Source organism: Lithobates pipiens, unplaced genomic scaffold (assembly GCF_037356315.1).
Source record: "Lithobates pipiens isolate NorthernLeopardFrog02 unplaced genomic scaffold, aLitPip1_a1.2 Scaffold_28, whole genome shotgun sequence".
In the NCBI taxonomy this organism is placed as follows: Eukaryota; Metazoa; Chordata; class Amphibia; order Anura; family Ranidae; genus Lithobates; species Lithobates pipiens.
Window position 1 is genome coordinate 24,388,637 of NW_027507789.1, and position 24,637 is coordinate 24,413,273.

At 45.5% G+C, this 24,637-nt stretch overlaps 1 protein-coding gene across 2 annotated transcripts in view; it reads left to right on the plus strand.

Annotated features, from left to right (window-relative positions):
- Positions 1–24,637, plus strand: part of ACSF2 (acyl-CoA synthetase family member 2) — a 146,104-nt gene that overhangs the window by 113,954 nt on the left and 7,513 nt on the right. For both annotated transcript variants that reach the window (XM_077458912.1, XM_077458911.1), the window contains exons 11-14: positions 13,262–13,369; positions 13,482–13,633; positions 23,351–23,492; positions 23,573–23,683. In XM_077458912.1, coding sequence (XP_077315038.1) covers positions 13,262–13,369; positions 13,482–13,633; positions 23,351–23,492; positions 23,573–23,683 — 513 coding nt within the window. The remainder of the gene's footprint in view (positions 1–13,261; positions 13,370–13,481; positions 13,634–23,350; positions 23,493–23,572; positions 23,684–24,637) is intronic.

The following is a 24,637-nucleotide window of genomic DNA, read 5'->3' on the forward strand; positions in this document are numbered from 1 at the left end:
AACACTTAATAAACACAATATTTAAAAAACATATTTAAAAGGCATAATGATAATGCTGCAAGTAATAATGCTATCAGCACAAGAGGGGGAATGGAAAGGGATGGGGGGATGGGAGTGAAAGGGGCGGAAGTAAGGAGAGGATCCCTTCCTTAACTAGGACTAAAATCCGACAGGGAAGGGGTTAATCACTCTCGGGGGGTAAAAACTCTCAGGGGGGTAAAAGTACGGTCCAAACACGGCAGCCATCCAGTGGAAACTGAAACGGGTTCCCAATTAGTACTGTAAAGATAAGAGAGAGAGGCGCCTCTGAGTGTAGACTGTAAAATTCTTATTTAATGCACAGGTGGTTAAAAACACTCACATTAAGTAGTACATTAACAGGCAATGTAAAGATTCCAAACCGGAGGGAGACCCTCGATGTGTCATCTGTATCCCTTGCGCTGGGGGAGTCCTGTTGGTGTGTGTCCGCTCCTGGGGGCTGTATTAGATGTGCAGAGCCGGCCGATGTAGAGCCGTGAGCGTTAGTCCGAGGCGTGGAGCGCACGAGGAACTCCGGGCGATGGGAGATGATGTTACAGGGCATGCAACGCGTTTCCTGAGCTGGCAAGACCGTGTATGACAGGACGGCTGCGCTCCTTTATCAATCACAATTGCCCATCAATGCAGCCTGATCAATGCCCATCTACAGCCTCACAATTGCCCATCAATGCAGCCTGATCAATGCCCATCTACAGCCTCACAATTGTCAATCAATGCAGCCTGATCAGTGCCCATCTACAGCCTCACAATTGTCAATCAATGCAGCCTGATCAATGCCCATCTACAGCCTCACAATTGCCCATCAATGTAGCCTGATCAATGCCCATCTACAGCCTCACAATTGCCCATCAATGTAGCCTGATCAATGCCCATCTACAGCCTCACAATTGTCAATCAATGCAGCCTGATCAGTGCCCATCTACAGCCTCACAATTGTCAATCAATGCAGCCTGATCAGTGCCCATCTACAGCCTCACAATTGTCAATCAATGCAGCCTGATCAATGTCCATCTACAGCCTCACAATTGCCCATCAATGTAGCCTGATCAATGCCCATCTACAGCCTCACAATTGTCAATCAATGCAGCCTGATCAGTGCCCATCTGCAGCCTCACAATTTCCCATCAATGCAGCCTGATCAGTGCCCATCTGCAGCCTCACAATTGCCCATCATTGCAGCTTGATCAATGCCCATATGCAGCCTCACCTTTGCCATAAATGCAGCCTCATCCGTATCCATCTGCAGCCTCACCTTAGATTACTGCTGCCTCGGAGGGGACAGGGATGGGGTGAGATTACATACAGCACAAATCTGTTTTCTCGGCAGCCTCTTTAATACAAAGTCCTATGATAGACAGAACAGTGGTCCAATGCCGGCCCAGGAGACGGGACTTCCTATTAGAGAGGCCGCTGAGTAAACAGGAGACTCTCGCTGTATGTAATCTGATGGCTCTTGTCCTGTCCCCTCCCAGGCAGCCCAAATTGCAGTATCGGCGTATAACACGCACACACTGCACTCGATTTTCAGGGTGAAAAAGTGAGTGTTATACGCCAATAAATACAGTAATTGTGAAGTGGAAAGAAAATGATAAATGGTTTTCCAAACTTTTTATAAATATCTGAAAAGTGTGGCATGCATTTGTATTCAGCCCCCTTTACTCCAATACCCTTAACTAAAATCTGGGCCAGGGATAGGCAACCTCGGCCCTCCAGCTGTTTTGAAACTACAAGTCCCATGAGACATTGCAAGACCCTAACAATCACAGACATGACTCCTAGAAGCAGAGGCATGGAGGGATTTGTAGTTTCACCACAGCTGGAGGGCCGAGGTTGCCTACCCCTGATCTAGTGGAACCAATTACCTTCAGAAGTCACCTAATTAGTAAATAGAGTCCACCTGTGTGTAATTTAATCTCGGTATAAATGCAGCTGTTCTATGAAGCCCTCAGAGATTTCTTAGAGAAACTTAGTGAACAAACAGCAGCATGAAGGCCACAGAACACAGCAGACAGGTCAGGGATAAAGTTGTGGAGAAGTTTAAAGCAGGATTGGGTTATAAAAAAAAAATATCCCAAGCTTTGAATATCTCACGGAGCTCTGTTCAATCCATCATCCGAAAATGGAAAGAATATGGCACAACTGCAAACCTACCAAGACATGGCCGTCCACCTAAACTGACAGGCCGGGCAAGGAGAGCATTAATCAGAAAAGCAGCCTAGAGGCCCATGGAAACTCTGGAGGAGCTGCAGAGATCCACAGCTCAGGTGGGAGAATCTGTCCACAGGACAACTATTAGTCGTCCTCTCCACAAATCTGCCCTTTATGGAAGAGTGGCAAGAAGAAAGACATTGTTGAAAGAAAGTCATAAGAAGTCCTATTTGTAGTTTGTGAGAAGCCATGTGGAGGACACAGCAAACATGTGGAAGAAGGTGCTCTGGTCAGATGAGACCAAAATTTAACTTTTTGGCCTAAAAGAAAAATGTGTAGTGGAAAACGAAGCCCCCATACACATGGCCAGACATTCCGACGGAAAATGTCCGATCGGACCGTGTTGTCGGATAATCCGACCGTGTGTGGGCTCCATCTGACTTTTTCCGTCGGAATGTCCAACCAACAAAGTTTGAGAGCTGGATATAAAATTTTCCGACAAAATGATCTGATCGGACTTTGTCCGATCGTTTGTAGAGAATTCCGATCGGACAAAGTGCCACGCATGCTCAGATCAAATTACAAGACCAAAGATATTGGCTACTAGCCTGAACGTTGTCCCGTTGTAACGAACGAACGTCATCACGTTCCGAACGATCGGATTTTCCGACAACTTTGTCCGACTGTGTGTATGCAACACCAGTTTCGGACAAAATCCGTCAGAAAAAATCTGACGGATTTTGTTTTTGGAATGTCTGTGTACAAGGGCTAACACTGCGCATCACCCTGAACACACCATCCAAAACATGGTGTGTTCAGGGTGATGAAACACACTGTGAAACATGGTGGTGGCAGAATCATGTTGTGGGGATGATTTTCTTTAGCAGGGACAGGGAAGCTGGATGGAGTTGATGGGAAGATGGATGGAGCCAAAAGCAGGACAATCTTAGAAGAAAACCTGTTAGAGTCTGCAAAAGACTTGAGACTGGGGCGGAGGTTCACCTTCCAGCAGGACCACGACCCCAAACATACAGCCAGAGCTACAATGGAATGGTTAAGATCAGGGGTGTCCAAACTTTTTTCAAAGAGGGCCATATTTGATGAAGTGAACATGTGTGAGGGCCGACCATTTTGCCTGACATTCTTTGAACCATTAAAATTCGGTCTAAGGGCACTTTCACACTGGGGCAGACGGGCGTTGGCGGTAAAGCGTACTATTTTTAGCGGCAATTTACCGTCGTATTGGTGGCGCTTTTCAGACACTAGCGGGGCGCTTTTAACCCCCGCTAACAGCCGAAAAGGGGTTAAAAGTGCCCACAAAGCGCTGCCCATTGATTTCAATGGGCAGGGGCGCTGTAGGAGCGGTGTATACACCGCTCCTACAGCGCCTCAACGATGCTGCTTGCAGGACTCTCTTGAGCGCCCTGCCAGTGCAGCACCCCAGTATGAAAGCACTCGGGCTTTCACACTGGAGTGAGAGGAGAGGCGCTTTACAGGAGCTTTGTAGGTGCTATTTTAAGTGCTATATCCCTACACACAATGCCTCCAGGTTGGCATATTACATTGAATTTACAGAAAATTTTAGCAGCTCCAGATTAAAAAGGAAAGACATGTTTCGAAAATAATTATAGAGTAACTATTCTTTTGAGAGAGAAAAACAAAACATTCACCTCTGGGTGATCTATGTACATTGCAGGGATTTTGAAAAACTTTGCTGCAGATTCCTACCTTTTGTTGTTCTGAAGAAATAGCTGTGTGTTTGTGTCCATGTGTAGAGTAAATCTGTATAAGAGTGATTGTATAATTATCAATCAGCTGCTGCACTTGTAGGGCTGCAGTGAGGAAAGTGGCAGAGTCTGTGTCCCTTTTGGGAGTATCTCACCAAAAAATTTAATTTTTTGCTGCAGGGGATGCCAAAAATCTGACTTTTAGTGTCGACTTCTGAGAAAATCAGTAAGCCAAATACACAAGCAAGAGGGGACATTTCTGGGAGGAGGGGGGGGGGGAGGTTGGGGTTCTGTACACCATCTGTGTACAGGACACCTGCAGGTAGCCATATTGCATTGCATTTTACAGAAAATGACAGCGCTGCAGATCAGAAAGGCAATTTTCAATAACATTCAATGATTATATGACTTGTTCTGTAATTCTATACGCTATTTATTTATTTTTAACCACTTGCCGACCAGCCTCCGCAGTTTTACTGCGGCAGAATGGCACGACTGGGCGAAACTACGTTCTGTAACGTCGCTTCGCCCTGCCCGCTGCTTTCCCCTGGAGCCGATGTGAGTGCCTGCCGGGGGCGCGATGACCTCCAGGCTCCCGCGATTGCTCGTGACCCACCGAGAACCGGGATCTGTGTGTGTAAACACACAGTTTCCAGTTCTCTGAGGGGAGAAGAGACTGAGCGTCTGTTCATACAAAGTATGAACAGCGATCTGTCACCTCCCCTACACAGTCCCCTCTCCCCTTCAGTTAGAACACCAAGAGGGAACACAGTTAATGTCTTGATCGCCCCCTAGTGTTAACCCCTTCACTGCCAGTGACATTTTTACAGCACTGATCGCTGTATAAATGTCAATGGTCCCAAAAATGTGTCAAAAGTGTCCAGTGTGTCCTCCATAATGTCGCAGTCCTGATAAAAATCGCAGATCACCGCCATTACTAGTAAAAAAAAAAAGAATTTGGGTGGCACAGTGGTTTAGTGGGTAGCACTCTCACCTAGCAGTAAGAAGGGTCGCTTGTTCAAATCCCAACCACAACGCTACCTGCCTGGAGTTTGCATGTTCTCCCTGTGCCTGTGTGGGTTTCCTCCGAGTACTCCAGTTTCCTCCCACACTCCAAAGACATGCAGGTAGGTTAATTGACTTCTGTCCAAAATTGGCCCTAGTATATGAATGGGGATTGGATTGTGGGCTCCTTGAGGGTAGGGACTGATGTGAGTGTGCAATGTACAGGGATAGGGACAATTGTAGACACTCACTCAGGTTGAATTGGATGGACTGGTGTCTTTATTCACCCTTACTCACTATATCTAATAAAAATGCTTTAAATCTATCCCCTATTTTGTAGATGCTATAACTTTTGCGCAAATCAATTAATATACGCTTATTGCGATTTTTATTACCAGAAATATGTAAACCAAGACATATCGGCCTAAACTGAGAAAAAAAATTGCTTTTTAAAAAAAAAAAAAAAATGGGGATAATTATTATAGCAAAAAGTACAAAATATTGTGTTTTTTTTTTTTTTTTAAATTGTCGCCCTTTTTTTCGTTTATAGCACAAAAAATTAAAAACCGCAGAGGTCATTAAATACCACCAAAAGAAAGCTCTATTTGTGGGGTGGGGAAAGGACATCAATTTGTGTTTGGGTGCAGCGCCGCACGACCGTGCAATTGTCAGTTAAACAACGCAGTGCCGAATCGCAAAAAATGGCCCGGTCATTCAGCAGCCAAAGCGGTTAAATTGCTATTTTTTTTTCAACAGAAGTGGAGTTACCCTTTAAATTACAATATGTCTTGTGTAGCAATTGCATATGCTATATTATGTTTTTTTTTTAGTTGCTGGATTTTTTTTCCCCATGAAAGTGGAAGTATCCTTTATATTTTCTAGCAAGGTAAAGGCACATTGCAGGTGAATAAAGAAAAAAAACATGGAAAAGAAAAATGCTCCCAGTAAGCATTTAAAATGCATCATTTTTGTAAGAACTGCTTTTCTTTTAGTTGGTAACAGGATCTCTTTAATGCAATGTTCAAACCTACACTGGCCATATCCAATCTCAGAGCGCAGTCCTGCAAATACAAGGAATTCTGGATGTGGATGGCCTGGCACACTGCTGGCAGTAGCCTGGCACAGCGCCCCTGTTCTATTTATGCAGCAGTTTGGCATGGCCAGCCCTTCGCCAGTAGCAGACATTTTTTTGGCATTGGCAGTATTTATAGTCTCTATTAAAGGCCCTTTGAGGGCGCGCTGTCTGATTTCTCCCTGTGTAGATCACCGTCTCTGCAATTTTTATTCCATTATTTTCAAATACTTGACATTTTTTTCACTGAGAACAGACTGCTGAATTTGCACAAAAACATCACTACAAATATATATAGATCTATATACAGTCAGGGGGAAAAAAAAAGTATTTGATCCTCTGCTGATTTTGTACGTTTGCCCACGGACAATCAGTCTCTAATTTTAATGGTCGGTTTATTTTGACAGTGAGAGACAGAATAACCACGAAAATATCCAGAAAAAACATATTTCAAAAAAGTTATAAATTGATTTGCATTTTAATGAGTGAAAAATAAGTATTCGATCCCCTATCAATCAGCAAGATTTCTGGCTCCCAGGTGTCTTCTATAGAGGTAACAAGCTCAGATTAGGAGCACTCTCTTAAAGGGAGTGCTCCTAATCTCAGCTTGTTGCATGTCTAAAAGACAACAAGCTGAGATTAGGAGCACTCTCTTAAAGGGAGTGCTCCTAATCTCAGCTTGTTACCTGTCTAAAAGACAACAAGCTGAGAATTAGGAGCACTCTCTTATGCCGCGTACACACGATCGGAATTCCGGCCAGAAAAAGACAGATGAGAGCTTTTCATCGGAAAATGCGACCGTGTGTATGCTCCATCGGAATTTAGCTGTCTGAATTTCCGCCAGCCAAAAATTGATAGCATGTTCTCAATTTTCCCGACGGAGAAACTTTCTTTCGGTAATTCCGATCGTGTGTATGCAATTCCGACACACCAAAAATCACGCATGCTCAGATTCAACTACGAGACAGAAGCTATTGGCTACTGACTATTGAACTTCCTTTTTCTAGTCCCGTCGTACGTGTTGTACATCACCACGTTATAAATGATCGGAATTTGATGTGACCGTGTGTAGGCAAGACAGCTTGAGCCGAATTCCGTCGGAATTCCGTCGGAAAAAGCTCTGATGGTTTTTCCGACGGAATGCCGATCGCGTGTACGCGGCATTAAAGGGAGTGCTCCTAATCTCAGCTTGTTACCTGTCTAAAAGACACCTGTCCACAGAAGTAATCAATCAGATTCCAATCTCTCCACCATGGCCAAGACCAAAGAGCTGTCCAAAGATGTCAGGGACAAGATTGTAGACCTACACAAGGCTGGAATGGGCTACAAGACCATCGCCAAGCAGCTTGGTGAGAGGGTGACAACAGTTGGTGCGATTATTCGCAAATGGAAGAAACACAAAATAACTGTCAATCTCCCCTAGGTCTGGGGCTCCATGCAAGATCTCGTGGAGTTTCAATGATCATGAGAATGGTGAGGAATCAGCCACGGGAGAATCTTATCAATGATCTCAAGGCAGCTGGGATCATAGTCACCAAGAAAATTGCCAACATACTACACCGTGAAAATCCTGCTGTACTCCCACGTGGTCCCCCTACTAAAGACAGCACATGTACAGCCCGTCTAAAGTTTGCTAATGAACATCTGAATGATTCAGAGGAGAACTGGGTGAAAGTGTTGTGGTCAGATGAGACCAAAATTGAGCTCTTTGACATTAACTCAACTCCTCGTGTTTGGAGGAGGAGGAATGCTGCCTATGACCCCAAGAACACCATCCCCACCGTCAAACATGGAGGTGGAAACATTATGCTTTGGGGGTGTTTTTCTGCTAAGGGGACAGGAAAACTCCACCGCATGAAAGGGACGATATATGGGGCCATGTACTGTCAGATCTTGAGTGAGAACCTCCTTCCCTCAGCCAGGGCATTGAAAATGGGTCATAAATGGGTATTCCACCATGACAATGACCCAAAACACACGGCCAAGGCAACAAAGGAGTGGCTCAAAAAGAAACACATTAAGGTCCTGGAGTGGCCTAGCCAGTCTCCAGACCTTAATCCCTATAAAAATACGTGGCAGGAACTGTAGGTTTGAGTTACCAGTTGGCAGCCTCGAAAACCTTAATGACTTGGAGAGGATCTGCAAAGAGGAGTGACACAAAATCCCTCCTGAGATGTGTGCAAACCTAGTGGCCAACTACAAGAAACCTGACCTCTGTGATTGCCGAAAAGAGTTTTGCCACCAGGGAACTGTCATGTTTTGTAAAGGGGTCAGATACTTATTTTACTCACTGAACTATATATATTATATACACTGTATACCCAAAAATATTAGGACAGCTGCCTTTACACGCACATGAACTTTAATGACATCCCAGTCTTAGTCCGTAGGGTTCAATATTGAGCTGGCCCACCCTTTGCAGCTATAACAGCTTCTACTCTTCTGGGAAGGCTGTCCACAAGGTTTAGGAGTGTGTCTATGGGAATGTTTGACCATTCTTCCAGAAGTGCATTTGTGAGGTCAGGCACTGATGTGGACGAGAAGGCCTGGCTCGCGGTCTCCGATCTAATTAATCTGAAAGGTGTTCTATGAGGTTGAGGTCAGGACTCTCTGCAGGCCAGTCAAGTTCCTCCACCCCAAACTCACTCATCCATGTCTTTCTGGACCTTGCTTTGTGCACTGGTCCAAATCATTTGGTGGAGGGGGGATTATGGTGTGGGGTTGTTTTTCAGGGGTTGGGCTTGGCCCCTTAGTTCCAGTGAAAGGAACGCTTAGGCCCCTTTCACACGGACGGATAGAATTGGTGCTTTTAGCTGCGGATTTTCTAGTTTTCTACCGCAGCTAAAAGCACACAATGCTTTCCTATGGCCCCATTCACACACAGCGTTTAGCCGCGATTTCGTTACATGCGGTTCAGTGCGAATAGAAAAAATAGAATTGAATGCGTCCAGGTGCGATGTAGCGCAGCTATATGCACATAACCGCAGGTAATCGCAGTCTTTTGTGTCAACTGCGGATAGCAGCGTGAGAAGGGATTCAAGGGACCAAAAAAAGAAATAAAAAAAAGGGTTGCTATGGGAACGACTATATTAGATAACTGCAGCTGAACGCAACTGCACAGAAACGCACGTAAACGCATGTAATTGCACTGTACAAATGCAGCTGATCGCTGTGCCTGGGGTCTTGAATTTCACAGAAAAAAATAAACATGCTAAACTGCGGCAGAACAGCCGTCCGTGTGAAAGGGGCCTTAAAGCGTTAACATACCAAGAAATTTTGGACAATTTCATGCTCCCAACTTTGTGGGAACAGTTTGGGGATGGCCCCTTCCTGTTCCAACATGACTGCACACCAGTGCACAAAGCAAGGTCCATAAAGACATGGATGAGTGAGTTTGGGGTGAAGGAACTTGACTGGCCTGCACAGAGTCCTGACCTCAACCTGATAGAACACCTTTGAGATAAATTAGAGCAGAGACTGCGTGCCAGGTCCAACATCAGTGCCTGACCTCACAAATGCGCTTCTGGAAGAATGGTAAAACATTCCCATAGACACACTCCTAAACCTTGTGGACAAAGAGTTGAATCTGTTATAGCTGCAAAGGGTGGGCCAACACACACACACACGCAAGGAATTGGGGAAATGACACACCAGATGTTTATATGAGTGGAAGATAACTTCTGATTGGCTAGTATAAGTTTATGGAACTTTGCACATTCCTCATTGTCTTATTCAATAAGCCAATGGATGTCCTTACTGAACTGTGTGCCACTTGAATATTTTTTGAAGTTGTACCCCCATCATTAGCATTATGCCCCTCTCCTTTCGAGGGGTCCATCAGCCACTGTAATGCTTTGGAAAATCCCAGAGACTTTTTTCTTGAAGCTGCCACATGTCTCTTACTTATGAGACTTAGGAGGGGCACCTGGAATGCCTCCAGGGACATGTGATGGATGTGCAATAACACCATACCAGGATGGCCTGTTAACTCCTGCATACCCAGGTAGTATATAAATAATTGGTAGGTGCAGACTGATTACATGAGCAGTACATTTTAGAAATACTTTGATGGCTTGTTCATACTAACAGTTGGGGGCGGTAAAACCCTGCGGCTGAGCCACACTTTTACTCCCCAGCAGCTACCCCCTTTAAACCCCTATCCCTTTTTTGGGAGGGGGGGGGGGGGTGCCTGCCGAATGTGACCTGTTCAAGTGAATACGATACAGTAGGCAATTGCCCTGCAACTGCTGCAATGCACATGGTTGCGGTGCTAGTGCAGCGATCAAGGATTTAAAGTGGCTGGTGAATATGGGAGACAATGCCTCCTCACCGACTATCAAATACTTTAAAGCCAAAGGAGCTCTTTAATTTAAAGCCAAACTCCAGGCAAACAAATGAGGGGATAGATTTATGGCATTTTTATTCTTTTTTTTTTCCACTAGTAATGGCGGTGATGTGTGATTTTTTTTTTTTTAACGGGTACTGCGACATTGCGGCGGACAGATTGGACACTTTTGACACGTTTTTGAGACCAGTGACATTATTACAGTGATCAGAGCTAGAAATATGCACTGATTACTGTATAAATGACACTGACAGGGAAGGGGTTAACACTATGGGTCGATCAAAGGGTTAAGTGTTCCCTAGGGAGGTGCTTTCTAACTGTGGGGGGGGGAGAGATCGCTGTTCCTGATCACTAGACAATCTCACTCTACTCCCCTGACAGATTGGGGATCTGTTTGTTTGCACTGGCATATCCCGTTCTGCCTTTCTGTGGAGCGACCGCGGGTGGCCGGCAGACATAGAGTCCGTCGGACCCACTGATTGGCTGCCCCTGCTAGCAAATGGTCACGCGCGCGTGCGCCCACAGTTTGCCGTGTACGCGCCCAACTTACAATGACGGCGATTCGCACAGGAGAGCCAACCTACTGCAGTACAACTGTGGCGGCTGGTCGTTAAGTAGTTTAAAGGTCTAAAATTTCAAGCCCTGGCCCTGCCTTCCGTTGCCTGTTAGGTGAGCTTTAATGCCTAGGAGGTGGCTCTCCTGTGGAACTCTGCAGCTCCTCCAGGGTTACCTTAGGTCTCTGTGCTGCCTCTCTGATTAATGCCCTCCTTGCCCGCTCCGTGAGTTTTGGTGTGCGGACGTCTCTTGGCAGGTTTGCTGTTGTGCCATGTTCTTTCCATTTGCTTATGATAGATTTGATGGTGCTCCTAGGGATCGTCAAAGATTTGGATATTTTTTTTTATAACCCAACCCTGACTTGTACTTCTCAACAACATCGTCCCTTACTTGTTTGGAGAGTTCCTTGGTCTTCATGGCAGTGTTTGGTTAGTGGTGCCTCTTGCTTAGGTGTTGCAGCCTCTGGGGCCTTTCATAAAGGTGTGTATATGTAATGACAGATCATGTGACACTTAGATTGCACACAAGTGGACTTCTGAAGGTAATTGGTTGCACCAGAGCTTTTTATGGGCTTCATAACAAAGGGGGGTGAATACATACGCACATGCCAATTATCAGTTTATTTTTTATTTCTGAAAAATAGTTTTATGTATATATTTTTCAAATTTTACTTCACCAACTAAACCCTTGTACACACGGTCGGAGATTCCGACGGAATGTGTCCTATCGGACCGTTTTGTCGGATAATCCGACTGTGTGTGGTATGCATCGGACTGTTTCCATCTGAATATCCGTCAGACCCAATTTTCCAACTTGTTGGAAATATTTTCCGACAAAATGCTCCGATCGGACATACTGCGATCATGTGTAGAGAATTTTGATCGGACCAAGTGCCACGCATGCTCAGATCAAATTCCTACACCAAAGCTATTGGCTACTAGCCTGAACGTAGTCCCGTCGTAACGAAATTACGTCATCACGTTCTGAACGATCGGATTTTCCGACAACTTGGTCCGACCGTCAGGGCCGCTGATAGGCCAGTACATCTGGCCCTGCTGTACCGGGCCTGACCAGAAGGGGGGCCCGGGCAACCTAACTGCCAAAAATTGTATGTATAAAAAAAAAAAAAAAGTTCCTCCACGATCATGGAACATCCAGCCATAATCCCCTCTACCTCCAGCACATCCGCAACTGTCAACCCAGTTGACAGTTGTTCTACGTTATGAGTATGCGGCTGCCTGTAGTGGAGGGGACTCTCTTCTTTTTCGGGCGCGGAGGAATACAGCTTCTGCTCCTGCTCCGCACATCGCACACCGCACAGCATTAACATAGAAAGGTTATGCTGCGGAGTGATATGCCCAATCCTCTCTCTCTCTCTACACATGACTAACCAGAAGCAGAGAGAGCAGGGGCCGGGTGATCGGGGTGAGATCTTATCTTGAAGTTGGGGACAAGGTGAGGTGTGTATTTTTGTCATACTTATAATGATTACAATCCTTTATTTTAAAAATCGGAAGCAATTTTGTACCCCCCAGCAGTGCCATCCGCCCCCAGCAGTGCCATCCGCCCCCAGCAGTGCCATCTGCCCCAGTGCCATCCGCCCCAGTGCCATCTGCCCCAGTGCCATCTGCCCCAGTGCCATCCACCCCAGTGCTACCTGCCCCAGTGCCATCCACCCCAGTGCTACCTGCCCCCAGTGCCATCCACCCCAGTGCTACCTGCCCCCAGTGCCATCCACCCCAGTGCTACCTGCCCCCAGTGCCATCCACCCCAGTGCTACCTGCCCCCAGTGCCACCTGTCGTCAGTGCCACCTGTCGTCAGTGCCACGTGTCGTCAGTGCCACATAGTGCCATCTGTCATCAGTGCCACGTATCAGTGCCATTTGTCATCAGTGCCACCTGTCAGTGTCACGTGCCATCTGTTGTCAGTGTCACGTGTCTGGGGAGGGGCAATGGGTGGGGCCAGGGGAGGGGCAATGGGTGGGGCCAGGGGTGGGGCTGGAGGTGGGACTAGGGGCGGGGCCAGGGTGGAGCTGAAGGGGGCCCCGTCAGGTAGGCTATACGGGGCCCCATGATTTCTATCAGCGGCCCTGCCGACCGTGTGTATGCAACAGTTTCGGACACAATCCGTCGGACAAAATCCAACGGATTTGGTTGGCAGAATGTCCGACCGTGTGTACAAGGGCTTAGACTATTGTGTTCTGATCCATCACATATAATTCAGATAAAAAAAAAAAAACATTGAACCAAAGGCAGTAATGTAACAAAAATAGGCAAAAAGCCAAGGGGGGTGAATACTTTTGCAAGGCACTGTATATAGAAATGTAAAAAAATAGCTCACAAAAAAAAGGTGTTGTTCTATTTTTACAGGTTGGCTACGGCACAACAGAAAACAGCCCGGTCACTTTCATGGGCTTCCTCTACGATGATATTTTCCGGAAAGTAGACACCGTAGGTTATGTCATGTCCCATACAGAGGTGAGGCGCCGCTGTGTCTACTTTTTTTTTTGTTTTTTTTTTTTGTTGTTTGTATAATCCTTTTACTTCTAAAAAAAAAATTTCCAGCACTGACCTCTCTATTTCTGCTCAGGCGAAGGTAGTGGACACCAAGACAGAACAAATCCTTCCAGTGAATGCTTCGGGTGAACTGTGGATTCGAGGCTTTGGTGTCATGCTGGGCTACTGGGGCGAAGAAGAGAAGACCAAGGAGTGCATCACCCCTGAAAAGTGGTACAAGACCGGGTGAGTGACCGCCGCTTGTCCATTGGTGCTCTACTCTGATTCACTAAGCCCTTGTACACACGGTCGGACATTCCGACAACAAAATCCAATTGGATTTTGTCCAAAACTGGTGTTGCATACACACGGTCAGACAAAGTTGTCAAAAAATCAGATCGTTCGTAACGTGATGATGTTATTTCGTTGCGACGGGACTAAGTTCAGGCTAGTAGCCAATAGCTTTGGTCTAGGAATTTGATCTGAGCATGCGTGGCACTTTGTCCGATCGGAATTCTCTACACACAATCGGACAAAGTCCGATCGGATCATGTTGTCGGAAAGTTTTATAGCCCAGCTCTAAAACTTTGTCCGTCGGATATTCCGACGGAAACAGTCCAATGGAGCCCACACACGGTCGGATTATCTGACAACACGGTCCGATCGGACATTTTCCGTCGGAATGTCCGACCGTGTGTACAATGGCTAAGGCTGCATTCACACCTCAGCGTAGCGTTTTCAGGCAGAAAACCGCTGCAATTTTGCAGCTTTTTTTAAGCTTTTTTTACTGTGTTTTCGCTGCGTTTTGCCGCGATTTTGTGCAAGGCAAAAGGCCACCAATGTAAAAAGAAGAAAAACGCCCAAATCTGCCCGATCCGAGCATCAAAAAAGGGTCCGGAACTTGTTCGAGATTCAGTCGTTCGGCTTCAGGCGTCATGGAGTGGAAATGTGAACTGTCTCCATTGAGAATAATGGATTTTTTTCCCCTCCAGCGTTTTGTAGCTTCAGGCTTCACGCTACAAAACGCTCAGGTGTGAATGGGGCCTTAGTTTTAGACATAGCGCCGCTATGATTGACTTTTTTTTTTTCTGGCAGGGATAAAGTGGACCTGTCATTTTCTAATGTAAAAACCTGCGTTGTAGTGTTTAAATTAAATTAGTGATAAATACAAAATTAAAAATAGCTGCACCATCTAGTATTGTTATGTATGGATAATCTGATTTTTTGTTGTTAACACAATAAAAACGGAAAATTTATATCAAATACTTACCGTAATTTTCCTTTCCTGATAGGCTCCATGGCAGCATACGTGTGGGTAGCCCCGCCTCCACGATTACCCAATAGGACCCAACTCCCATAAATCTTTGCTCCTGGCCACTATCAGTGTTCCGTAGCTAGCCGACTCCAGACATTTGGGAGGGAACTCCTGCTGCCATGGAGCCTATCAGGAAAGGAAAATTACGGTAAGTATTTGATATAAATTTTCCGTTTTCCTGAAAGGCTCCATGGCAGCATACGTGTGGGAAATAACTCGCCAAACACACCCGGGTGGGCAAAATGTCGAGCAAAGAACAAAAGTTTATTTAGCATTGTCAACCGACAAAACTTGCAAACCAAAATTAACAGAAGACAGAGCCGCTGGCTCTACACAGTAATGAGAAACAAAGGTATTAATAGAAGACCAAGAGGCCGCTCTGCAAATAACTTCAGGCGCCACATGGCGAGAAGCTGCCCACGATGTTGAAATACTCCGTGTTGAATGAGCCGTTAATGCCTCAGGAGGAGCCAAGCCCTTTGCTCTGTACGCCCTCTGAATGATCTGAACGATCCAGGTAGAGATAGATCTAGCCGAAGCTCGCAATCCTTTATTCTTGCCATGAGGGAGAACAAAAAGAAATTTCGTTTGTCTAAAGGGAGCTGTGACTTCCAAATATTGTTTAAGCGCGTGTCCTACGTCCAGAGGATGAACATCCTGACTCTCTGAGTTTTTGAAAGTGGGAAGCACAACTTCCTGATTCTCATGGAAGACCGAGGTTACTTTGGGATGCGATCCCAACATGGGAATCAATACTGCCCTATCTGGAAAGAAAGTCAGAAAGGGTTCTTCCGAACCTAGATTCCTAATCTCAGAAACTCTCTTGGCTGAGGTTATAGCTACCAAGAAGATGGTCTTGAGAGTGAGATCCCTTATGGACAGAGGCTCCGTAGAATCCTTTCCAAGGTTTGAGAGAAAATCCAGCACTAAAGGGAGGTCCCATTTAGGAAACCTTGGTTTTCTTTGGGGTCTGAGCCTGGTAGCTCCCTTGAAGAATTGTTGTACCAGTGCATGGTTTGCCCAGGAAATACCCGTAAAGGCTGAAATAGCCGATACTTGGACTCTCAATGAACTGATAGCTAGAGGTAAATCAAGGCCTGTTTGAAGAAAGCTTAGTATGTCTTGTATTGTTGGAGAACTGCAAGAATTTTCTCTGGTGGACATATGGGCCGAAAACTTGGACCATATACGCTCATATACCCTATTAGTACTCCCGCGTCTGGAATTGAGAAGGGTTGGGATGACCTCTTCTGGACAACCAAGAGCTTCTAGCCTTTCCCTCTCAAAAACCATACCTTGAGGTTCAGACATGATGGGCATGGATGTAACCTTGTGCCTTGAGATAGCAAATCCGACCTGAGAGGCAGGGGAACTGGCTCTTGAAAACTGAGGAGCAGCAGTAGAGGGAACCAAGGTCTGTTGGGCCAGAAAGGAATCACTGCGAGAATCTCCGCCTTCTCTGACCTGAGTCTCCGAAGGAATTGCAGGATCACCGGAACTGGAGGGAAGGCGTAAGCTGTCTGAAACTTCCAAAGTTCTGTGAGGGCATCTATCCCATATGCCTGGGGATCCCTGAACCTTGAGTAATATTTCGGAAGCTTCCGATTGCACGGGGAAGCGAACAAGTCGACTTCCAGGGACAATCCTAAGGTCAGGAGCCAATCGAATACTTCCCGGTGTAGAGACCACTCGTTGTTGTCCAACTCGACACGCGATAGGAAGTCCGCCTGAACATTCTGCACCCCTGGGATGTAGACTGCAGAAAGGTTGGACAAATTCTTCTGAGCCCAATTCATTATTGGCTCCGTCTCCTGTAACAGGGACCAGCTGCGAGTTCCCCCTTGCTTCTTTACGTAAGCCACCGCGGTTGTGTTGTCCAACCTTAGCATGACCGAGGCATTCGCTGTCAGATGATGGAATGACCGAAGCGCCTGGAAGGCCGCTCTTAGCTCCAGAACATTGGAGACGACTCTCTGTGATGGAAACGCCCACCTGCCCTGAGCGACCTCCGAAAGGCAGTGAGCGCCCCATCCTCGGTTGCTGGCATCTGAAGTTACCGTGACCCATGAGATGGGAATGATTGAATGGTGGTTGCGCAGGTTCTTCCCCTGTAGCCACCAAAGAAGAGACGTCCTCATGGCTGGAGTGAGGAATATGCGCTGTGTCTGGCTGGATAAGTCCCACTGTTGTAGAAACCCCTTCTGAAAGGGACGAGTGTGCCACTGGGCCCACTTTACCATGGGAATGGTGGCTGACATTGTGCCAATCACCCTCAGACATTGGAGAGCCGAGAGATGGGATGCTGCAAGGGCTGCATGAATCCTGTCTCGTATGACTCCAACCTTCTCTTCTGGAAGGGCGATAGTACCTTCTGCTGTGTTGAACTGCGCCCCTAGGAAAACAAGAGACTGAGTTGGATCTAGGTGACTCTTTTCTAAGTTCAGAAGCCACCCGAACTCCTGTAGAGTGGAGATGACTAGGTCTTTGTGCTCCAAGAGCTGATCTTTGTTCTGGGATAGCAGAAGAAGGTCGTCGAGATAGTGATGGAGACGAACACCTTTGACTCTGAGAAAGGCCACAACTGCCAAAAGAATTTTGGAGAAGACCCGTGGGGACGTTGTTAACCCAAAGGGAAGACATGTAAATTGAAGATGTTGAATGCCTACTGCAAAGCGGAGGTATTGTTGAAACTCCTTTGTCACGGGAACATGGAAGTAAGCGTCCTTCAAATCGACTGATATCATCCAGTCCCCCAGATACACGGACTGCTGGATGGTAAGCAGAGATTCCATCTTGAACTTCTCTTTGCGAATGAAGGAATTGAGATGGGTCAAATCTATTACCGGCCTCCATGTGCCGTTTTTCTTTTGAACCAGAAACAAAGGGGAATACATGCCCTCTCCACGTTCTTCTTCTGGAACGGGAACGGCTGCGCCTTGATCCAGTAAAGAGTTCACGTAGGTCAATAGGACTTGTTTCTTCTCTTTTGATTCTGGAAGATTTGTGGGAATAAATCTTAGCTTTGGGGTACTGATAAAACCCCACTTGTGACCTGAGGAAATTGTTTTTACAGTCCAAAAATCCCGAATTGAGGCCGCCCAAACATGCCTGAAGTGGAGAAGACGAGCCCCCACCTGACAAGTTTGAGCGGGCCCAATTTCAAAAGGATTTCGCGGAATCCTGCTTGCCGGACGCACCCCCTTTTGAGGTATTTTTGAAAGAAGATTGCCTGGATCTCCATGACCTTGAGAATTCTCGACCAGGTCTATAGCTCCGCGCCTCCCTGGCACGATCAGGGCCTTGTCTTCTAGGAAATGGACGCCTTTGATTTTGAAGACGTCTGTCCTGGGGAAGAAACCCAGATTTCCCACCTGTAGCCCGGGATATGGCAGTATCCAGCTTGTTACCAAACAAAGATGACCCCTCAAAGGGAATACGGCACCAGGCCTGTTTGGATGCTGGATCCGCCAGCCATGGACGGAGCCATAACGCACGGCGAGCTGAGACTGCTGCTAACATATCCCGAGATATCAGGCGGATAACATCAATAGATGCCTCCCCCAAAAAGGCAGACGCCATCCTGATTTCTTGAATAGGGGAGTCTTTTGCTGACTCAATAGAAATACCCCTCAGGAATTCCTCTACAGAGTCAGCCCATGATTCTATGGCCTTGGATACCGCTGCCATTGCAAGCACTGGTTTGCAAGCCATTCCAGAAGTCAGATATATCCTCTTAAGGTCTGAATCGATCCGCCTTTCCAAAGGATCTTTAAAGGATACCGTATCCTCTAAGGGTAGGGTTACATATCTCACCAAACGCATGAGTGCTGCATCCACCAGTGGTGCTGACTCCAGGTGCTTCACATCCTCTTCTTTAAAGGGATATAATTTCAGGATTTTTGACTGCATGGAACCCTTTTTATCCACCTTGCTCCATTCCTCGGTAATAATGTCACCCAACTCTGAAAGGAAGGGAAAAAATTGTCGCTCCTTATTGAGCTGTTTAAAGAACTTTCTCTGCTTTGGTGGGGAAGTAATAGGGTCTTCCCACTTCAGAGCCTCTCTCACTGCTTTGACCAATGAAGGCACCAGTCCATAGTCAAAACCTAAACCAGGATCCTCACAGTCAGATTCACTATCTGAGATGGGAGCAGATAGGCGGCTTGGCTGAGAGGATTCCCATGTCTCCTGCAATGGGTTCTCTCCAGGTGGAGGAGCCAATAATTCTGACGGGGATTCACACAGCTGTAGAGCATCCCTCTCCTGCAGAGACTCCTTCACAACCCGTCTTACTATTGACTCCAAACGCTGGTCTGCATCATCCCTTTCATCTGCAGCTTTGGAGAAGCAATGATCGCATAAGGATACGTCCGAAGGAACAGGCATCCTGCACCCCCAGCATGATTTTTCCGTACGCTTGCTGGAGTGAGCAGCAGGGGGGTGAGAATAATTCTTTTTATGCTGTTCAGATCTTGACCTATGCTGGCTAGATCTTGAGGAGGATTTATGGCGGTGTGATCTTGATGATCCACTGCGTCTAGAAGTGATAGGTTGTGGATCAGACCCAGAAGGGCTGTAAGGGTAAAACAGACAGAGAGAGAAAAGGATAAACAGTCAATCCTACCTATGCCAAACACTCTCTCCAATATATAAAAAGCATAAAATACTAAAGACCTACCTAACATGAGCGGGCTGGCCACTAGGAGGCAGTAAGGCGTCCATATTCACAATAAACCCACAGTTTAAGAAACACTGCAACCAAAGAGAAAAATAAAACACATTTTTTTTTTTTTTTTTTTTTTTTAAAAAGCATTTCCCCAGCCTAAGGGACATGCTCTTACCTTAAACCGCCGCGCTGACAGCCCCGGGAAGTCGCTGCGACCACTGCAAACATTCCCAGGGTTCTGACAGCTTCCAAAGCCTTTTAAATTTGGTGCCCGTGACGTCATCGCCGACGTCAGACGCGAGGCGCTCGCGCGCATGCGCGGGAACCAAGCCTCGGTCTCATACCGGGTTCGCACATGCGCAGAACGCCTGCATAACCCGGAAGTAGGAGAGAGGTTTGCTGGAACGCGGAAGCGAACGCAAACGGCATGGAGGAGACCGCAAGACAAACAAAAGAAATACACACAAATACAATGCTGCCATGGATAGATAAAAGGCTCACCACTCCACCAACGATCACCTGGCCGAACGGACTGGAACACACACGCCATACCTCCAGCAGATAATGGTCACCCATAGCAACGGGACACAGACCGTGCGCACTCAGGTAGGAAATCCTTTCTTCAGCGCTACTCTGCAAATACTCTCCATACCCTGCTTAACAGTCAGGGCCTATCGGAGGAAAATTTCTCAGTCAATCAGCCAATCGATCGTCGTGAAGTTTTATTTCCAGGAAAGAAACCATCTGGTCCTACTGGGGAGGACAAAAAAGGAACACTGATAGTGGCCAGGAGCAAAGATTTATGGGAGTTGGGTCCTATTGGGTAATCGTGGAGGCGGGGCTACCCACACGTATGCTGCCATGGAGCCTTTCAGGAAAACATTTTTTTTTTTTTTTTTATAAAATTGCCCTTTTAAAAAAAAAAACAGTCACAGATATCAGAGAACAATCATACCGAAAACATAATAAATAAAGTGTTGCGCTGTTATATTCAATGTAGATAACAAATAGACGATGTGCAATTCGTTCCGGTCTGAATGTAAATTTGGACCCATTTTTGGTGATTCGGATGTATCTGAATCTCCAAATGCAATAATAACGAATATAATTCAAAGTCATTTAATTTAGTTTATTCGTTTTCAAACAAATTCCACATTTTCGTAACGATAAGGATCGGACATAAAATAATCCAACCATTTTGAGTTCTGTGTGAAGAATAGCTAGTTGTTAACCCTTTCATGCCTAATGCCCTGTACACACGGTCAGACATTCCGACCACAAAATCCGTCTGATTTTTCCAGATGGATTTTGGCCGAAACTTGTGTTGCATACACACGGTCACACAAAGTTGTTGGAAAATCCGGTCGTTCAGAACGAGGTGACGTACAACACGTACGTCGGGACTATAAAGAGGCCAGTAGCCAATAGCTTTCGTCTCTTAGTTTATTCTGAGCATGCGTGGAACTTTGTCCATCAGAATTGTCTACACATGATCGGAATTTATGCGATCGGATTTTGTCGTCTGAAAATTTTAGATCCTGCTGTCAAACTTTGTGCGTTGGAAAATCCGACAGAAAAAGTCCGATAGAGCCCACATACAATCGGATTTTCTGACAACATAATCTGATCTGACTTTTTCCATCGGAATTTCCGACCGTGTGAACAGGGCATTAGCCTATTTCTGACAATTGATGCTTACAAGTTAAATTCCATATTTTTTGCTAGAAAATATCTTAGAACCCCTAAACTTTCTATAGATTTTTTTTAGCAGAGACCCTAGAGAATAAAATGGCGATCGTTGCAAAATTGTTTTATGTCACACGGTATTTGCGCAGCGTTCTTTCAAAGACAATTTTTTGGGGGGAAAAAAAGATTTAATGAATTAAAAAAAAAAAAGTGTAAAGTTAGCCCAATTTTTTTGGAAAAATGTGAAAGATGATGTTACGCCGAGTAAATAGATACCTAACATGTCACGCTTTGAAATTGCGCACACTCGTGGAATGGCCACAAACTGTGGTACTTAAAAATCTCCATAGGCGACGCTTTCAAAAATTCTACAGGTTACCAGTTTATAGTTACAGAGGAAGTCTAGCACTAGATTTATTGATCTCGCTCTGTCGATCGCGGCGATACCTCGCATGGGTGGTTTGAATTTACATTTGCGGGAGCAACTTGTGTATGCATTCGCTTCTACACGTGGGGACAGGGCGCTTTGCATTTATTTATTATTTATTTTATTTATTTGTTTTTTCACATTGTCTTTTTTTTTTTTTAAATGATAATTTTTATTGCTGTGGCAAGGAATGTAAACATCCTTTGTGACAGTAATAGGCAGCGACAGGTACCGTTTATGTACTTTTTTTGCACTTAAAAGTATTAAAAAACGCCAAAATCTGGGTTTTGGAATACAATTTTTTTTAAATCAGTGCTAATGGCAGTCATGACATCACTTCCGGTTTACTCGGCTGCCAATGGCTTCATTTCGGCCAGCCGGTGGACGTGTCGACTGGTGGCTTAAGCCTCCTGGTGGGACGGGAGAGCTGCGAAAGGCGGTGGGAGGGCGGCGTCCCTTCACGCTCCTTTAGCATAACAGCCGAGTGGCTTTAACCTGCATCGGTTATTATCACTAAAAAGCCAACCGCCCATCAGGGATGCCAATCAGTGCCCATCAGTAATGCCTGCCAGTGCCTCCTTATTAGTGATGCCCATCAGTGCCATCTATCAGTGTCCATCAGTGCCACCCATAAGTACCCATCAGTGCAGCCTTTAAGTGCCCAACAATGTCGCCTATCAGTGCCACCTATCAATGCCCATCAGTGCTGTATACTAGTGCCCATCAGTGCCACCTCATTGGTGCCACCTCATCAGTGCCCATCAATGAAAAAGAAAACCTATCTACAAAAATTTATTAGACCCCTTTCGCACTGAGGTGTTTTTAAAAAAAATAGCGCCTGTAGAGCGCCTGAAAAAAAGCCACAGCGTTTTCACACTGGGGCGCTGAGCTGGCAGGGCGTCACAAAAAGTCCTGCGGGCAGCTTCTTTGCAGTGGTGTAGGAGCGGTGAATACACCTACACCGCTCCTCCACTGCTCCTGCCCATTGAAAACAATGGGGAAGCGCCGCGATACCGCCGGCGAAGCGCCGCGATACCGCCGGTGAAGCGCCGCTGCAACAGCATTTTGCGGGCAGATTTAACCCCTTTTTGGCCTCTAGCGGATTTGTTAAAACCGCCCCGCTAGCGGTCGAATAGTGTCGCTAAAGCGCAGGTAAAGCGACGCTAAAAAATAGCACCGCTTCACCGCTGACGCCCGGGTGGCTCAGTGTGAAAGGGGTCTAACTGAATTCTAAACTGAAAACTAAAAACATTTTTTTTTATTTGTTTAGCAAAAAATAAAAACCCCAGAGGCGATCAAATACCACTAAAAGAAAGCTCTATTTGTGGGAACAAAATGATAAAAAATGTTGTTTGGGTACAGTGTAGCATGACCGCGCAATTGTCATTTAAAAAGCGACAGAGCTGAAAATGGGCTTGGGCAGGAAGAGGGGAACCTGCCCGGTATTGAAGTGGTGAAGCACACAGAATAGTGAGCACGTTTTTTAAACTTTAACATTTTGATCCATGGAGATCCAATCCAGAGAGATCATGAAGAGAAAAGGGTAAAACAATACACATTTGACAAAAAAAGAGATGTTTGGTCCTAATTGGCAGCCACGTTCACCATGATAATGGGAGGGATTCTGGTATTGGTGCTTTAGGGCCTTAAATTGACACCTTGGTTATACTCGTGCTCCTGCTCCTGCTCCTGCTCCTGATCTTGGAATGAGTGAGCAACCAAATGGAACTGATGTCACCTTATGAAAGTGATAGTTACCTGGCTGACTCTCTTTCTTCAATACCCGAGTTATTGACTTACACCAAGTGTGCATATAAAGACTTTGGCTTGCTAAAGAATTATTGTAATGCCTTTGCCGTCATCTTCCAGAGACATAGCAACCTTGGACGAATACGGATACTGTCGAATTGTTGGGCGCTGTAAAGACATGATCATTCGGGGAGGTGAAAACATATACCCAGCTGAAATCGAGCAGTTCCTCCACACGCACCCCAAAGTCATGGAAGCCCAGGTAACTGGCAGGAACTGGTTATAGCATATTGGTTTAACTGTGTTGCCTGTTACAGACCAAATTGCACCGTGTCGTTGCAGATCATCGGTGTTAAAGATGCACGGATGGGGGAAGAGATCTGTGCTTGTATCCGAACTCATAGCAACCAGGAATGTACAGCAGAGGAGCTCAAGGCATACTGCAAGGGACAGGTAAGCTAATTGAGGTCTAAGCCAGTCCAAAGAAAGTGGTGCCTACATTTTTTCTTGGTATATTTGACACCCTTATAGCAAATCATATCTATATCTATTGCAAAGCATGATGCCTTTTGTTCTTAAAAAAGCACTTGGTGGTACATAACCAGCCACCATTTCATTACAAATGTTAGTTACTAGTAGAGGTCGACCGATATATCGGCCGATATTTGCCGTTTTTTAATTAATCGGCATCTGCCGATTGTGCTGATAAAAAGCCGATTTAGAACTACAGCGGGACTTTGAAATGACTTCTGTATAGAAGTCAGTGTAAGTTGCCATAGAAACGTCTTCCTCCTCTCTGGGCAGGCTGCCAAGAAAAGAACAAAATGATACAATGTTTACACTTGAATGAATGAACTCATCTCTGTGTGTAGAGTTCTCAGTTTAACCATTTAAAGACTAAATCTTTTCTGACACTTGTTGCTTACAAGTAAAAATCCTGTATTTTCTGCCAGAAAATCACTTAGACCCCCCAAAAATTATATATATTTTTTTAGCAGAGATCCTAGGGAATAAAATAGCGGTTGTTGCAATATTTTATGTCACACGGCATTTGCACAGAGGTCTTTCAAATGCATTTTTTTGGGAAAAAAATACACTATTTAAAAAAATAAAATAAAATAAAAACAGTAAAGTTAGCCCGTTTTTTTTTTTTGTCCAAAAGTTTTGACTACCTGTTTTTATTTAATACATAGGTTTTTTTTTTTTTTTATCTAAATCATACATACAAGTAAACTGATTGGAGGTTTGTTTTGTTTAATAAATGTTTAAATGTAAGAAATTTTCTGTATCACTTATGAAGGCTGCTTTCACACTGGAGCGTTGATGGTAAAACGCAAGTTTTAGCGGCTCTTTACCATCATTTTAGCGGTGCTATTTGGCTGCTAGTGGGGCACATATAACCCAGCT